Source organism: Oncorhynchus mykiss, chromosome 1 (genome assembly GCF_057628025.1).
Source record: "Oncorhynchus mykiss isolate SJ-2025 chromosome 1, ASM5762802v1, whole genome shotgun sequence".
NCBI classification, from domain to species: domain Eukaryota; kingdom Metazoa; phylum Chordata; class Actinopteri; order Salmoniformes; family Salmonidae; genus Oncorhynchus; species Oncorhynchus mykiss.
This window is the reverse complement of record NC_143022.1, coordinates 15,831,520-15,849,302: the sequence shown is the minus strand read 5'-3', so window position 1 is coordinate 15,849,302 and position 17,783 is coordinate 15,831,520. Positions and strand designations below refer to the sequence as shown.

Genomic DNA, 17,783 nt, shown 5'->3' with positions numbered 1-17,783 from the left:
CAGACAGACAGACAGACAGACAGACAGACAGACAGACAGACAGACAGACAGACAGACAGACAGACAGACAGACGTTATTGTTGAATGTATGGTTATTTTGACACTTGGTTATTGTTGTTACTGTGTCTCTGTCTCTGTCTCTCTGTGTCTATGTCTCTGTCTCTCTGTGTCTCTGTCTCTCTCTCTCTGTCTCTTTGTGTCTCTGTCTGTCTCTCTCTCTCTGTGTCTCTCTCTCTGTGTCTCTGTCTCTCTCTCTCTGTCTCTCTCTCTGTGTCTCTGTCTCTCTCTCTCTGTGTCTCTGTCTCGGTCTCTCTCTCTCTGTGTCTCTGTCTCTCTCTGTGTCTCTCTCTGTCTCTCTCTCTGATTCTCATTTTATTTATTTTTATATTGTAAATATCCAAAATAAGCGTCCTGCCTGTTTGGCCCTGTCCGGGGGTATCATCGGATGGGTTCACAGTGTCTCCCGACCCCTCCTGTCTCAGCCTCCAGTATTTATGCTGCAGTAGTTTATGTGTCGGGGGGCTAGGGTCAGTCTGCTATATCTGGAGTATTTCTCCTGTCTTATCTGGTGTCCTGTGTGAATTTAAGCTCTGTGTGTCTCCCTCCCTCCCTCTGTGTGTCCCCCTCCCTCCCTCTGTGTCTCTGTCTCTCACAGAGAGAGAGAGACAGAGACACAGAGAGAGAGACAGAGAGAGACACAGAGAGACACACAGAGAGAGAGAGAGACAGAGACACAGAGAGAGAGAGACAGAGACACAGAGAGAGAGAGACAGAGACAGAGACACAGAGAGACAGAGAGAGACAGAGAGACAGAGACACAGAGAGAGAGAGACACAGATACACAGAGACACAGAGAGACAGAGACAGAGAGACAGAGAGAGACAGAGACACAGAGAGAGAGAGAGACACAGAGAGAGAGACAGAGACAGAGACATAGAGAGACAGAGAGAGAGAGAGAGACAGAGACACAGAGAGACAGAGAGAGAGAGACAGAAAGAAGGGGGACAGGAGGTGTGGAGAAAAGAAAAGGACCACAGAAGCACAACAGATCAAAGGGGAAGGGAGAGGTTAAGCAATTTCATAGCAAAAAGAGAGAAAAAAATGAGAACAGAATTACAAAAAAACAAATCAAATTGAGGCATGGGTAAAGTCGAGGACAATAAGAAAGTGACCTCTCCCGTGAAAAAAGAGAAAAAGGTATGGAGAGGGAGAGGGAGAAAGGGAGAAAAAAAAGGGAGGCACAGAGGAGAGGAGCAGATTCTCAGCACGCGGCTCATTGGCTGAGAAACGCATACGGAACATTTAATTGTTCCGACCGGGGGGCGAGAGACGGAGGGAGGGAGAGAATCACAGAGAGAAGGAGCGAGAACGCCACAGTGCTGAGTCACAAATGGGACCCTATTCCCTTAATAGTGACCAAGGCCCAAAGGGTTCAACTTTTTTTTTGTTATACCCGCAAGCCATTTAAAACCTCCCACAAGACCCACCAGTTGAGAATCAGTGTCATAGACTTCCAGTCACTGTGCTAACGCTAGTTAACAACTTCCTTCAAACTGCATGCAGAGACATACACATGGTGTCCACGAGTTCACCTGACTCCCAAATTATCCCTTTAAGTTTAGTGTACCAACAGCAGGTTGGTAATGTACTGTGGAATAGGACTAAGGTTAGGACCAGTGTTGGGGTAAGGAATAGGACTAAGGTTAGGACCAGTGTTGGGATTAGGAGGAGTGTTAAAATGAGTCTTAACAATAGTGTTGGGGCTTCTTAACTTCTTACCTCACACAACAGCAGGTCAGTGATGTGGAAGACCATGCAGAGGGGAAACTTGGCTGTGAAGAGCGTGAGGAACCACTGAGAGGCGTACATGTGAGCTTCCAGATTGAGGTCCTGGAAGTGGGACCAGAGTTCTGGGAGTTGTTCCTGGAGAAAGGAAATAAGAGGAGATGAAACCACTCGGTAGGAAGAAAGGAGAGTTCATTTCACAGTATAAGCACTGCATTCAGAAAGTATTCAGACCTCTTGACTTTTTCCACATTTTGTTACGTTACAGCCTTACTCTAAAATGCATTAAATTGTTTTTTCCTCCTGATCAATCTACACACAATACCCCATAATGACAAAACAAAAACAGGTTTTTAGAAATGTTTGCTAATTTATTTTAAAAAATGAACTTAAATATCACATTTACATAAGTATTTAGACCTTTTACTCAGTACTTTGTTGAAGGATCTTTAGCAGTGATTACAGCCTTGAGTCTTCTTGGGTATGGCACTTAGCACACCTGTATCTGGGGAGTTTCTCCCATTCCTCTCTGCAGATCCTCAACCTGTCAGGTTGGATGGGGAGTGTCGCTGCACAGCTATTTTCAGGTCTCTCCAGTGATGTTTGATTGGGTTCAAGCCTGGGCTCTGGCTGGGACACGAAGCCACACCTGAGTTGTCCTGGCTGAGTGCTTAGGGTTGTTGTCCTGTTGGAAGGTGAACTCTTTCCCCAGTCTGAGGTATTGAGCGCTCTGGAGCAGGCTTTCATCAAAGATCTCTCTTTACTTTGCTCTGTTCATCTTTTCAAACCAAATCGTATTAGTCACATGCGCCGAGTACAACAGGTGTTGTACCTTAATGAAATGCTTACTTACGAGCCCCTAACCAACAGTGCAGTTTCAAAAAAATACAGATAAGAGATGAAAGTAACAGGGTGTTACGGTACAGAGTCAATGTGGAGGCTATATACAGGGTGTTACGGTACAGAGTCAATGTGGAGGATATATACAGGGTGTTACGGTACAGAGTCAATGTGGAGGCTATATACAGGGTGTTACGATACAGAGTCAATGTGGAGGCTATATACAGGGTGTTACGGTACAGAGTCAATGTGGAGGCTATATACAGGGTGTTACGATACAGAGTCAATGTGGAGGATATATACAGGGTGTTACGGTACAGAGTCAAAGTGGAGGCTATATACAGGGTGTTACGGTACAGAGTCAATGTGGAGGCTATATACAGGGTGTTACGGTACAGAGTCAATGTGGAGGCTATATACAGGGTGTTACGGTACAGAGTCAATGTGGAGGCTATATACAGGGTGTTACGATACAGAGTCAATGTGGAGGCTATATACAGGGTGTTACGGTACAGAGTCAATGTGGAGGCTATATACAGGGTGTTACGGTACAGAGTCAATGTGGAGGCTATATACAGGGTGTTACGGTACAGAGTCAATGTGGAGGCTATATACAGGGTGTTACGATACAGAGTCAATGTGGAGGCTATATACAGGGTGTTACGGTACAGAGTCAATGTGGAGGATATATACAGGGTGTTACGGTACAGAGTCAATGTGGAGGCTATATACAGGGTGTTACGGTACAGAGTCAATGTGGAGGCTATATACAGGGGGTGTCGGTACAGAGTCAATGTGGAGGCTATATACAGGGGGGGTGTTACGGTACAGAGTCAATGTGGAGGCTATATACAGGGGGGTGTCGGTACAGAGTCAATGTGGAGGCTATATACAGGGGGGTGTCGGTACAGAGTCAATGTGGAGGCTATATACAGGGGGGTGTCGGTACAGAGTCAATGTGCGGGGGCACCGGTTAGTTGAGGTAGTATGTATGTGTAGGTAGAGTTTATTAAAGTGACTATGCATAGATGAAAACAGAGACTGGCAGTGGTGTGGAGAGGGGAGGGGGAAAGCAAATAGTCTGGTAGCTATTTGACTAGATGTTCAGGAGTCTTATGGCTTGGGGGTAGAAGCTGGGGAGTAGCCTCTTGGACCAAGTCTTGGCGGTCCGGTACCGCTTGCCGTGCAGTAGCAGAGAGAACAGTCTATGACTGGGGTGGCTGGAGTCTGACAATTGTTATGTCCTTCCTCTGACATCACCTGGTATAGGGGTCCTGGATGGCAGGAAGCTTGGCCCAAGTGAAGTACTGGGCCGTTCGCAATACCCTCTGTAGTGCTATTGCGATCGGAGGCCGAGCAGTTGCCATACCAGGGAGTGATGCAACCAGTCAGGATGCTCTTGATGGTGCAGCTGTAGAACCTTTTGAAGATCACGGGGCTCGGGGCCTGTTCCCAAGGGAGCCATATATCCTCCGCCTCGGGCTCGTCAGAGTCGTGAAAGAAGAAAAAGGATTCTGCTAGTCCTTGGTGAGTAATCGCAGTCCTGATGTCTAGAAGTTATTTTCGGTCATAAGAGATGGTAGCGGCAACATTATGTATAAAAAGAGTAAAAAAATAAGTTACAAACAACGCAGATAAACAAACCAAAAAACACAATCGATTGGGGGCACTTAAAACGTCTGCCTTCTGCTCCGGTGCAATCTTACATAATATCCTCAATCCTGACTAGTCTCCCAGCCCCTGCTGCAGAAAAAAATCCCCACAGCATGATGCTGCCACCACCATGCTTCACCATACGGATGGTGCCAGGTTTATTCCAGACGTGACACTTGGCATTCAGGCCAAAAAGTTAAATCTTGGTTATATCAGACCAGAAAATCTTGTTTCTCATGGTCTGAGAGTCCTTCAGGTGCCTTTTGGCAAACTCCAAGTGGGCTGTCATGTGCCTTTTACTGAGGAGTGGCTTTTGCCTGGCCAACCTACCATAAAGGCTTGATTGGTGGAGTGCTGCATGTCCTACCCAGACTATTTGCATTGCACCCCCCCACCCCCAGAAAGCTGCTGCTACTCTCTGTTATTATCTATGCATAGTCACTTTAATAACTCTACCTACATGTGATTATTACCTGAATTACCTCGACACCGGTGCCCCCGCACATTGACTCTGTACTGGTACCACATGTATACAGCCCCGCAATGGTTATGTACTGCTGCTCTTTAATTATTTGTTATTCTTATCTGTTACTTTTTTTGTTCTTGTTTTTTTTTTTTAACTGCATTGTTGGTTAAGGGCTTGTAAGCAAACATTTCACTGTAAGGTCTACGACACCTGTTGTATTCGGCGCATGTGACAAATACAATTTGATTCTGGAAAGTTATCCCACCTCCACAGAGGAACTCTGGCGCTCTGTCAGAGTGACCATCAGGTTCTTGGTCACCTCCCGGACCAAGTCCCTTCTACCCCGATTGCTCAGTTTGGCCGAGCGGCCAGCTCTAGGAAGAGTCTTGGTGGTTCCAAAATTCTTCCATTTAATACTGATGGAGGCCACTGTGTTCTTGGGGACCTTCAATACTGCAAAAAAATGTTGGTACCCTTCCCCAGATCTGTGCCTCGACACAATCCTGTCTCGGAGCTCTGCGGACAATTCCTTGAACCTCGTGTCTTGGTTTTTGCTCTGACATGCACTGTCAACTGTGGGACCTTATACAGACAAATCAAATAATGTCCAATCAATTGAATTTACCACACGTGGACTCCAAGTTGTAGAAACATCTCAAGGATGATCACTGGAAATAGGATGCGCATGAGCTCAATGTCGAGTCTCATAGCAAAGGGTCTGAATATTTTTATTATATTTAACTAGGCAAGTCAGTTAAGAACAAATTCTTATTTATAATGACGGCCTACCCCGGACGACCTGGGCCGAATGGGCGCCACCCAATGGGACTCCCAATCATGGCCGGATGTGATAGAGCTTGGATTCGAACCAGGGACTATAGTGACGCCTCTTGCACTGAGATGCTGTGTCTTTGACCGCTGTGCCACTCGGTATCTGTTTTTAATTTTTAATACATTTGCTAAACTTTCAAAAAAACGTTTTTTACTTTGTCTTTATGGGGTATTGGGTGTAGATTTCTGAGATTGATTTATTTTTGAATCCATTAATCCAAGGCTGTAACGTTACAAAATGTGGAAAAAGTCAAGGGGTCTGAATCCTTTCCTATGGCACTGTATATGCCAATATATTGATTGACAGACTAGTGTAAATCAGTCAACTCAGTCAGTAAATCAGTCATTCAGTCAAGCAAGGGATCATCATCACAGCTCAGAAAGCGCCGTCAGAGAGGGAGTGAGAGAAGGAGAGAGCTGGAGAGAAAAGAGACAGAGAAACTGACTTACTTCCACCTGTATGCCAACCCTTAGCGATTAATGCTAATATTCCTTAGCCTTGGGGAGCTAGCCTGTCAATACTTACCCAGCGTTGAAAAAAGGCCTACTTAGAGGAGGCTAAAATGTATTTCTGTATAAAATTAAACAACAAGTTGGAGTGGATTTTGCCAAATAACGAACCTAAGGCAGGCCCTTACAAAAATAGAGTCAGTCCGTGCTCTTAAAGATGGAATCCTTAACGGTCAAACTGCTACGTCCAATTGCGCGATGCACTCCCAGCTCTCCCGACCTCGTCAACAAAACAAAAACAATAATGTCTGTGGGGAGGACAGTGGCGCCGTTTCCCCTTACTGCGGATTCCATCTTTAAGGTGCATAGGGCACGGTTAAGTGTCTGCAGATACACACGCTGATGATGTGCGCACATACACGCATGCAACACACACACGATGACAATCATTATGTGACATTTTGTTAGGTTTGAAGTTTTTCCAAAGGGCTTCAGTGAAGCGGGCGGACTAACCTGGAGCAGTCGTTCCAGCTGGTAGAACTTGCAGTGCAGATCCTCAAAGTTGTTCTTGTAGAGTTCCCTCAGGCCGTACTCATACATTATCCTCCCCAGCACACAGAAGGCCTGCTCCTCAGGCATCTACAGCCACAGGACCAAACAGAACCAGTGGGGGGTTAGCTAGAGTGTACCAACAGAGGAACGAGAGAAGGAGAGCTCTGAGATACGGGGAGGTCAAGCGGAAGTTGTTTCATTTTATCCTTTGACCTTTTGGAACACCAGTCACTTTAATAATGTTTAATGTGGTTGAATCTGTGCTTGAAATTCACTACTGGACTGAGGGACATTACAGATAATTGCATGTGTGAGGTACAGAGAAGGGGGTAGTATTATTAAACACCATTATAGCATACAGAGTGAGTCCATGCAACTTATTATCTGCCGTGTTAAGCAAGTTATTTAGGCTTGCCATAGCAAAGGGGTTGAATTCTTACTGTCTCAAAACATTTCAGCTTTTCATTTATTGTAAAAATGTCTACTAACATAATTCCACTTTGACATTATGGGGTATTGTGTATTGAACAGTGACATAAAATCTATATTTAATCCATTTTAAATTCAGGATGTAACATATGAAAATGTGGGAAAAGTGTAAGGGTGTGAATACTTTCTGAAGGCACTGAGTGCACAAAACATTAGGAACACCTTCCTTATATTGAGTTGCTTCCCCTTTTGTCCTCAGAACAGCCTCAATTCATCGGGGCATGGACTCTACAAGGTGTTGAAAGCGTTCCACAGGGATGCTGTTCCTTTTTGACTCCAATGCACAGTTGTGTCAAGTTGGCTGAATGTCCTTTAGGTGGTGGACCATTCTTGATGCACACGGGAAACTGCTGAGGGTGAAAACCCCAGCAACGTTGCATTTCTTGACAGAAACTGGCACGCCTGGCAAGAAAGGCCCGACGAATTGAGGCTGTTCTGAGGGAAAAATGGGGGTGCAACTCAAAAGGAAGATGTTCCTAATGTTTGGTCAACTCAGTATATATAAAGATATATATACAGATAAGATTTATATAATGTTGACATTTCAGCTCTTAATAGGCTTTTCTTAATAAATAATGCACTGCCGTGAACAGGAGTAGTATAAATGATTGGTGGAGTCTCTTGTTACTTCAAAGTGTTGTTTTCTGTGGATTGAGATATTTTTCAGACCCTCTGAGGAAGAGTTAGGAGACGGTTGGAGCATCGGGAAAAGTGAGAGAGGGACTAAAAGAGAAAGAAGGATGTGTGTGAGGGAGGGAGGGAGAAACAAGGTGACAATATGGTGAGTGTGAAAGAAAACCAGAAGATGGGAGTGTCAGTGTGAAAGAGAAAAGGTGTGAGTATGCTCCCCCTTTAATACACAGTGTTTGTGTTGTGAGTGAGACGGTGTGTGTGTGTCCGTGTGTGAGAGAGAGACAGCCACCCACAAGCAGAGACAGAGTGGTGGGTATTTAATCAGGTAGACCGTGTGTCCTGGGCTGAATGGGCCATTAATATTCTGGACACCTCCCCAGCCTCCTGCATTCCGAAGGACCTCACCCCCCCCCCCCCCCCCCCCCCCCTCCATATCTCGTTCTCTCTCTTTTACACCTTGCTCACCTTTTCATCTCGGCTTCCTTCATTTCCAATTACGTCTTCTCCCCCCATCCTCTCTCCACTTCTCCCCCCTCCACTTCGCCATCCATCTCTTGTCCCTCCCACCATCCATCTCTTGTCCCTCCCTCCCTCCCGCCATCCATCTCTTGTCCCTCCCTCCCTCCCGCCATCCATCTCTTGTTCCTCCCTCCCTCCCGCCATCCATCTCTTGTCCCTCCCTCCCTCCCGCCATCCATCTCTTGTCCCTCCCTCCCTCCCGCCATGCATCTCTTGTCCCTCCCTCCCGCCATCCATCTCTTGTCCCTCCCTCCCTCCCGCCATCTATCTCTTGTCCCTCCCTCCCTCCCGCCATCCATCTCTTGTCCCTCCCTCCCACCATCATTGCTCCACTTCTCCCTCCATCCTCCATCTCTACACTTCTCCCTCCATCCTCCCTCTCTCCACTTCTCCCTCCATCCTCCCTCTCGCCACTTCTCCCTTCACCCTCTCTCCACTTCTCCCTGCACCCTCTCTCCACTTCTCCCTTCACCCTCTCTCCACTTCTCCCTCCACCCTCTCTCCACTTCTCCCTCCATCCTCTCTCCACTTCTCCCTCCACCCTTCCTCCTTCCCCCGCCATCCATCCATCCCCCTCCCTCCATCCTCCCTCTCTCCACTTCTCCCTCCATCCTCCCTCTCTCCATTTCTCTCTACACCCTCTCTCCACTTCTCCCTCCATCTCTACACTTCTCCCTCCATCCTCCCTCTCTCCACTTCTCCCTCCATCCTCCCTCTCTCCACTTCTCCATCCATCCTCCCTCTCTCCACTTCTCCCTCCATCCTCCCTCTCTCCACTTCTCCCTCTCTCCACTTCTCCCTCGCTTCACTTCTCCCTCTCTCCACTTCTCCCTCGCTTCACTTCTCCCTCCACCCTCTCTCCACTTCTCCCTCTATCCTCTCTCCACTTCTCCCTCCACCCTTCCTTCCTTCCTTCCCCCTTCCTCCCCCCGCCATCGATCCATCCTTCCCCCTCCATCCATCCATCCATCAATCCCCCTCCCTCCATCCCTCCCTCCATCTCTCCACTTCTCCCTCTCTCTCTCCACTTCTCCCTCCATCCTCCCTCTCTCTCCACTTCTCCCTCCACCCTCTCTCCACTTCACCCTCCACCCTCTCTCCACTTCTCCCTCCATCTCTCCACTTCTCCCTCCATCCTCCCTCTCTCCACTTCTCCCTCCATCCTCCCTCTCTCCACTTCTCCCTCCATCCTCCCTCTCTCCACTTCTCCCTCCATCCTCCCTCCCTCTCCACTTCTCCTTCCAACCTCCCTCTCTCCACTTCTCCCTCGCTCCACTTCTCCTTCCACCCTCTCTCCACTTATCCCTCCATCCTCCCTCTCTCCACTTCTCCTTCCATCCTCCCTCTCTCCACTTATCCCTCCATCCTCCCTCCCTCTCCACTTCTCCTTCCAACCTCCCTCTCTCCACTTCTCCCTCGCTCCACTTCTCCTTCCACCCTCTCTCCACTTCTCCCTCCACCCTTCCTTCCTTCCCCCGCCATCTATCCATCCCCCTCCCTTCCTCCCTCTCTCCACTTCTCCCTCCACCCTCTCTCCACTTCACCCCCCACCCTCTCTCCACTTCACCCTCCATCTCTACACTTCTCCCTCCATCCTCCCTCTCTCCACTTCTCCCTCCATCCTCCTTCTCCACTTCTCCCTCCATCCTCCCTCTCTCCACTTCTCCCTCCATCTCTCCACTTCTCCCTCCACCCTTCCTTCCTTCCCCCTTCCTCCTTCCCCCTCCATCCATCCATCTATCCCCCACCCTCCATCCCTCCCTCCCTCCATCCCTCCACCCATCCCCCTCCATCCATCCCCCTCCCTCCATCCATCCCCCTCCCTCCCTCCCTCCATCCACCCCCTCCCTCCATCCATCCATCCCCCTCCCTCCATCCATCCATACTTCCCCCTCCCGCCATCCATCCATACATCCCCCTCCCGCCATCCATCCCCCTTCCTCCATCCATCCATACTTCCCCCTCCCGCCATCCATCCCCCTCCATCCATCCATCCATCCTTCCCCCTCCATCCATCCCCCTCCATCCATCCATCCATCCATCCTTCCCCCTCCATCCACCCATCCCCCTCCACCCATCCTTCGCCCGCCATCCATCCTTCCCCCTCCATCCATCCTTCCCCCTCCATCCATCCATCCATCCTTCCCCCTCGATCCATCCTTCCCCCTCCATCCATCCATCGATCCTTCCCCCTCCATCCATCCATCCCCCTCCATCCATCCATCCATACTTCCCCCTCCCACCATCCATCCATACTTCCCCCTCCCGCCATCCATCCCCCTCCCTCCATCCATCCATACTTCCCCCTCCCGCCATCCATCCCCCTCCATCCATCCATCCATCCATCCATCCATCCATCCATCCATCCATCCATCCTTCCCCCTCCATCCATCCATCCATCCTTCCCCCTCCATCCATCCATCCATCCATCCCCCTCCATCCATCCATCCATCCATCCTTTCCCCTCCATCCATCCATCCATCCCCCTCCCTCCCTCCATCCATCCCCCTTCCTCTATCCATCCATCCCCCTTCCTCCATCCATCCATCCTTCCCCCTCCCTCCATCCATCTCCTCTGACATACTGTCCTGTTGTTCACCCTGTTCCTGCTGCACTCTTCTCCCTTTGTTAAACCTTAACTTTCCTTCTCTCCATTGTTCTCACAATCAGTCCCAATACAACTAACTGAATCTTAATACGTGCACTTTGCACTTATCCAAACTCTGCGCTCTGCAATCGTTTTCCAGAGCCAATGCATTTTTATTATTGAATTAAACTGATAATCACAACAGTGCAGACTTCATTCTCAACTGCACTCTGTGGGTTCCATAGATGTTGTGTAGACATTGTATTGAGGTTTGAGCCCTACTTACGTGCAGTAGCAGCACTGCAGCCAGGAAGGACTGTCCCTGACAGTAACCAATCTCCTTGTCATAGACTGAATAGGCCTGGAACACAAAGCAGAGAGCCAATAATGTCAGCCACCTCATACCATGAATAAGAGACTGTGTGTGTCATGCATGTAACATACCGAGTAAGATTATTTTTTGTGTTTTAAAATGTGACACACCAAACAGTTCAAGACACACACTGCAGTTCAAAAGGTGTATAAATGTTGCAGAGGATGAGTCCTTCTCACAGCAAATACTAGGCTGTTCAGTTGTTATTTGTGGTTTAAAAGTTGCTCAACGTCCGCAGTTCTAGAGTTTTAGTTCCATTTTCAACGGTCTGTTTTGAAAGCCTTTTAATTGTCTAACAAAATCTAATTGTTTTTGTCACGTACACAGTTTCGAGCCGGTCTAAGAGGTGCAGGGAGATTCTTTACAGTCTATAGTACTATCAGCTCGCTCACATCGATAGTACATGTTGAGTTGGGAGAGGACCATTTGCACGGCTCATACAGCATAGAAAGCATATTTCCTTTGTTTCTTGCTGAAAGCCTTTCGGGACCATCTTTATCGGCGTGACTTTAATCTTGCTGGGCCAATCAAGATGGAAAGCTTTGTAAAGCCCTGTTTTCAAAGGGCAGATTTAACAACACAGAGGGAGGGTGGAGAGGGGGAGAGAGAGAGATAGCTCCCTGGTTCGGTCTTCTTCAAAGCAGTTGGCAAAACAGCCTCCTCGAAATCTACAGTTAGGGGAATCACCCTATTGCAGGGAAAGATGAAAAGATGCATTCGGAAAGTATTCAGACCGCTTGACCTGACATGTTTTTTTTTTTACTTTCAGCCTGATTCCAAAAATAGATTAAAAATAAATATATCAATCTACCCACAATACCCCATAATGACAAAGCAAAACCAGAAATGTTTGCAAATATATTACAAATAAAAAAAAACTTAAATATAACATTTACATAAGTATTTAGACCTTTTACACAGTACTTTATTGAAGCATCTTTGGCAGCGACTACAGCCTTGAGTGTTCTTGGGTATGGCACTTAGCACACCTGTATCTGGGGAGTTTCTCGCATTCTTCTCTGCAGATCCTCTCAAGGTCTGTCAGGTTGGATGGGGAGCGTCGCTGCACAGCTATTTTCAGGTCTCTCCAGATATGTTTGATCGGGTTCAAGCCCGGGCTCTGGCTGGGACACTCAAGGACATTCAGAGACGTGTCTCGAAGCCACACCTGAGCTGTCTTGGTTGTGTGTTTAGGGTCATTGTCCTGTTGGAAGGTGAACTTTGCCCCAGTCTGAGCTCCTGAGCACTATGGAGCAGGTTTTCTGTTCATCTTTCCCTCGATCCTGACTAGACTCCGAATTGCTGCTGCTGAAAACCATCCCCACAGCATGATGCTGCCACCACCATGCATCACTGTAGAGATAGTACCAGGTTCCCTCCAGACGTGACACTTGGCATTCTGGCCAAAGAGTTCAATCTTGGTTTAATCAGACCAGAGAATCTTGTTTCTCATGGTCAGAGTTCTTTAGGTGCCTTTTGGCAAACTCCAAGAGGGCTGTCATGTGCCAGGAGTGGCTTCCGTCTGGCCACTCTCCCATAAAGGTCTGATTGGTGGAGTGCTGCAGAGATGGGAGAACCTTCCAGAAGGACAACCACAGAGGAACTCTGGAGCTCTGTCAGAGTGAACATCAGGTTCTTGGTCACCTCGCTGACCAAGGCCCTTCTCCCCCGATTGACCAGCTTGGCCGGGTGGCCATCTCTAGGAAGAGTTTTGGTGGTTCCAAACTTCTTCCATTTAAGAATGATGGAGGCCACTGTAGTCTTGAGGACCTTCAATGCAGCAGACATTTTTTGGTACCCTTCCCCAGATCTGTGCCTCGACACAATCCTGTCTCGGGGGCGCTACAGACAATTCCTTCAACCTCATGACTTGTTTGTTTTTTTCCCCAACTATGGGACCATATATGTGGATAGGTGTGTGCCTTTCCAAATCAAATGAATTTATCACAGGTGGACTCCAATCAAGTCTCATAACAAAAGGGTCTGAATACTTATGTAAATAAGAAATTACTGTTTTTTATTTTATACTTTTTTTTTGCCAACATTTCTAAAAACCTGTTTTCGCTTCGTCATTATGGGGTATTCTGTGTAGATTGATACAGATTTATATTTATTTAGTCCATTTTAGAATAAGGCTGTAATGTAACAAAATGTGGAAAAAGTCAAGGGGTCTGAAAAACTTTCAGAATGCATTGTACACTTCACGTCTCAAATGACACACTACTCTGCATAATACCACAGATAAAACAACAAGACAGATATTTCACTGGATGTATAAATGTGAAGCACCCGGTTGGCATTGTCACTTACTACCAAATATGGTAGTGAGAGGAAGCCCACGATGACTAATTTGTTCCCATTGGAAACGACAAGCTGTAGTCCATCTTGGTTTAGTTACAAAATCTTTGATAATACTGTGCTACTTTTGACCAGAGCCTTGTGCCCTACTACTTCAAACGTCACTGGAACCTTCTGTCCCGAGGACCTACTGAACAATGTCATAAGCAGGACATAATTGATGACAATTAATGACATGACTGGCTACGTGATTAATTATCTTATTAATTCACACCATCAGCGTATACAGGGTTTTCATTAGCTGGCATCAGGTCGTTTCTAGGGACTTGGTTCTGGGTGCAAAGATGAGCTTGATTGTTTATGACATAATTATTGGTGTTAAATGTTAACCTTAAAGTGGATTAAAATAAAAATCCACAGTTGACTATAACATTACATACATATTATAAACAGTATATTATGTCAATGAGTCTTGATTGCTGTAACATTCTCCACAGTTTAAAACAGAAATGAAATATGTTTTTCTATGTGTTTCCACCTGGAATACAGAGGGAAGTGTAATTGAGGAGCTATACTCCGCCTGGCTGTCTTGAGAGTAAGAGACGTTTGATGGAGTGTTGCCAATCAACCCGCTCTGCCACGGTTAGACAGATGTACAGTGCTAGCTGGATGGGGGTCTGGGATAGATGACATTCCTATTTGTCAGCCGGGACAGATTAACTGTGGCTGGCTGTTGTGTGTAATGATTATCATTTGGAGCACAACCAATACCGTGGTTGAGAATGGTGGAGAATTTGACCTAATATTGTGGTCCTTTGTAGATCAGTTGGTAGAGCATAGCTGTTGTAATGTCAGGGTAGTGGGTTTGAATCCTGGCACCACCCAAACACATCAAATGGATGCACGCATGACTTTGGACAAAAGCCCCTGCTAAAAGTAAATATGATTTATATTACATTACAGTTTCCTCCTCTTCTGGGCCCGTATTCACAGAGTCTCAGAGTAGGAGATCTGATCTGGGATCAGTTTTTGCCTTTTAGATAGTAATTATTCAAATTATTATTAGGTACAGGGGGATGTTTCTCTGGATGTTTTTTTAGGCTGGTCCTGACACAATTCCTTCACAAGGACAATGCATGACAAAAAGCATTGTAGGAATAGAATAGGAGATAAAAGTGCATGTCTCTTCAGGAACTAACCAACCCTATCAACAGGCAATCTACATGTATTTGCATACAAATGAAAGCCTGGTGCTAAACTGACATAGTTGGTAAGTTAAGACACTTTGTGTGTGTGTGTGTGTGTGTGTGTGTGTGTGTGTGTGTGCGTGCGTGCGTGCGTGCGTGCGTGCGCCTTTCACCACAGCATCCTTCTGTGTTCTCTGAATTACCAGATGAAAGAAAATGTAGCATCGTTCTGGATTCATACCTTATCTATATTCTATTTGAGTTACATGTTTTAAAACTAAAAGCTTATGTGTTGGTTTTGAGCAAGATACAAAGTTAGCTATTGTATCGGTGTGCATCCTAACATGTTACTATGGCAACTTGGTGTGTGTAGAGTATTGTGTGGTTTGTGTTAGCTTGTACGTTTCTGTTCAGAGTACGTTTCTGTGCATTATGTCTTCATCATACAAGGTAAGCTTTTAGCTGCTCCCGCAAGTCATCTAACAATAGTTTTAGTGATACAGAAACACCAATTAATTCTGACAGCTACACTCTACGCGTTACTTTGGACACTGAAGCTAAAACTATTTAACTTTGATCTTTACTTTTGGGGTTGAGATCAAACGTTTCATATGAAGCGACAGTACAGAATGTCACTTTTAATTTGAGGGTTTTTTCATACATACAAATTAAAAACATTTCATCTCAAATCCAAACTGCTAGAGTATAGAGCCAAATTAAAAGTTTTAGCTTCACCGTCCAAATAAATAGGTAGGGAGTGTACATGCTTTCATAAACGTCGATCACCAGTGTGTCATCCATCCGTACCTTACAGATCTTGTAGAGGGAGTCCTGTCCGTCTCCGTCCGTGTCTTTGAAGTAGTCGTGAGCGGGGAAGGTGCGGTGGATGTCTCTGGTGATCACTCCGTCCTGAGCAGAGTCCTGCAACACAAAACAAGGGCTGTGTAAGACATATGTGACTGTTTTACTCTATATACAAATTCAACTATAAATATGAAATGTGATTCTGTGTGAACACACCACTATACTGTGTACATAAAGGCACGTACGAACAAGATCATTTCCAACAGACTCTAAATAGCTATTCCAGGGTTTCAATACCTACAAGCAACACAACCTATAGTCAGAGAGAAATGTATAATTGGACATTTTATCAATACCCCATACAACTTCACTAAACATGCTGGCATTATTCAAATAGCTATAGTATGCCCAAGGAAACATATTCAGAGAAACAACGCCACCCAACATGTTTAAGTCAGTAGACTAGAGAGAGACAGAGAGAGAGAGAGAGAGAGAGAGACAGACAAAGCCCAGAAGGAGAAAGAAAATGATATTTTCTGGTTTTCAGAGCATATTCTGTGTGAGCGCATGGTGATGTCCCATTCCACTCAGCTGCTGCCTGGGCTTTCTAATCTGCAGCACAGCACTTCCTCCAGGATGACTGGCAGCCTGGCATTCTCACACTAACAACTGTGAGCTGCAGATAAAACAGGACCCGGCACCCTGACGGCTCTGACTGGTGTGTGTGTGTGTGTGTGTGTGTGTGTGTGTGAGAGAGAGAATGAGTGAGAGTGACAGCATGCGCGATAGAAAGTGAAAATACACTGTCGTTCTCATTTGGTCTCTTTCTAGTTCACGTGTATCACAGAAGAGGAACTGCCAGCCTTTGCGAGTTTGAGAGGCGCACGAGTAAAAACAAAATGCACCAAAGTAGATGACACTCAATTGTGTATAATGGGGTTAATTGTGTGCAATGGAGTCTGGCATGAGCATCAACACACAGGCTAACATGTCATTCAGCTCACATTAGGTGGAAGTTGACCTTGACTACAGGTCTACAGCCGAATAAAGGGGGGGGAGGGGGAGAATGAGAGACAGAGAGAGATAAATAGATATACACTGAGTGTACAAAACATTAAGAACACCTGCTCTTTCCGTGACAGACTGACCAGGTGAATACAGGTGAAAGCTATGATCCCTTATTGATGTCACTTGTTAAATCCACTTCAATCAGTGTAGATGAAGGGGAGGAGACAGATTAAAGAAGGATTTAATTGAGACATGGATCGTGTATACAGTGGGACAAAAAAGTATTTAGTCAGCCACCAATTGTGCAAGTTCTCCCACTTAAAAAGATGAGAGGCCTGTAATTTTCATCATAGTATACCTATGATGAAAATTACAGGCCTCTCTCATATTTTTAAGTGGGAGACCTTGCACAATTGGTGGCTGACAATACTTTTTTGCCCCACTATATATGCCATTCAGAGGGTAAATGCCTTTGAACGGGGTATGGTAGTAGGTGCCAGGCGCACCAGTTTGTGTCAAGAACTGCAACGCTGCTGGCTTTTTCAAGCTCAACAATTTCCAGTGTGTATTAAGAATGGTCCCCCACCCAAAGGACATCCAGCCAACTTGACAACTTTGGGAAGCATTGGAGTCAACATGGGCTAGCATCCCTGTGGAACGCTTTCGACATCTTGTAGAGTCCATACCCTGATGAATTGAAGCTGTACTGAAGGAAAAGTTGGGGGGGCTTTATACAGCCGTATAAAGCTGTATTCTAAAACATTATATAACAGCTCATACATGTTTATAAAGCATTATACAGTACCGTCAGGTTTTAAGTAAAGTGTTGCTCAAATATCATACTGAAATAACAGATATGTGCAACAGCAGTGTCCATCTCATAGAGGACTGGGTTAGAACACACTACTATGACATAGGCCTTGTTTTGTTATGATTCTGTCCAGCTAATACTAATTAGATGTGCGTAGCTAGTAGCCAATAGCCTAAGAACAGCTTAGGGAGCAACGGATTCATTTAAGGCAGCAAAAACAACAGACCGTTGAAGGGTTTGACTGTGGCTGCTGCTGCCAGCTTGGCACATGACAACCTGTAATGCTTAACGAGATTGGAAACGAGGTGGTACGACACACAACGCATTACGGGTGGGTTGGAACTAACCGTTTTATATTCATCCATTACTAGAGCAAAAGCCATGGATGTTTCTTAGTGCAATGTGTCTTGGCATTTCTTGAGAATATGAAGATAAAAGTATAACAATACCATAGATACCAGCATGAACATGTACACACATACTCTCTGAACAGTCCC

General features: G+C 46.1%; 1 protein-coding gene across 3 annotated transcripts in view; it reads right to left on the bottom strand.

Annotated features, from left to right (window-relative positions):
- The window catches only part of LOC110486505 (rab GTPase-activating protein 1), a 141,351-nt gene that overhangs the window by 47,085 nt on the left and 76,483 nt on the right, over window positions 1-17,783 (bottom strand). For 2 of the 3 annotated variants that reach the window (XM_090186337.1, XM_090186380.1), the window contains exons 14-17: window positions 15,471-15,584; window positions 11,092-11,166; window positions 6,539-6,664; window positions 1,780-1,923 (exon numbers count right to left, since the gene is read on the bottom strand). In XM_090186337.1, the coding sequence (XP_090042463.1) occupies window positions 1,780-1,923; window positions 6,539-6,664; window positions 11,092-11,166; window positions 15,471-15,584 (459 nt within the window). Of the gene's footprint in view, window positions 1-1,779; window positions 1,924-6,538; window positions 6,665-11,091; window positions 11,167-15,470; window positions 15,585-15,712; window positions 16,029-17,783 lie in introns of those variants that run through there. The other variant, XM_036947621.2, reaches the window with a different exon arrangement.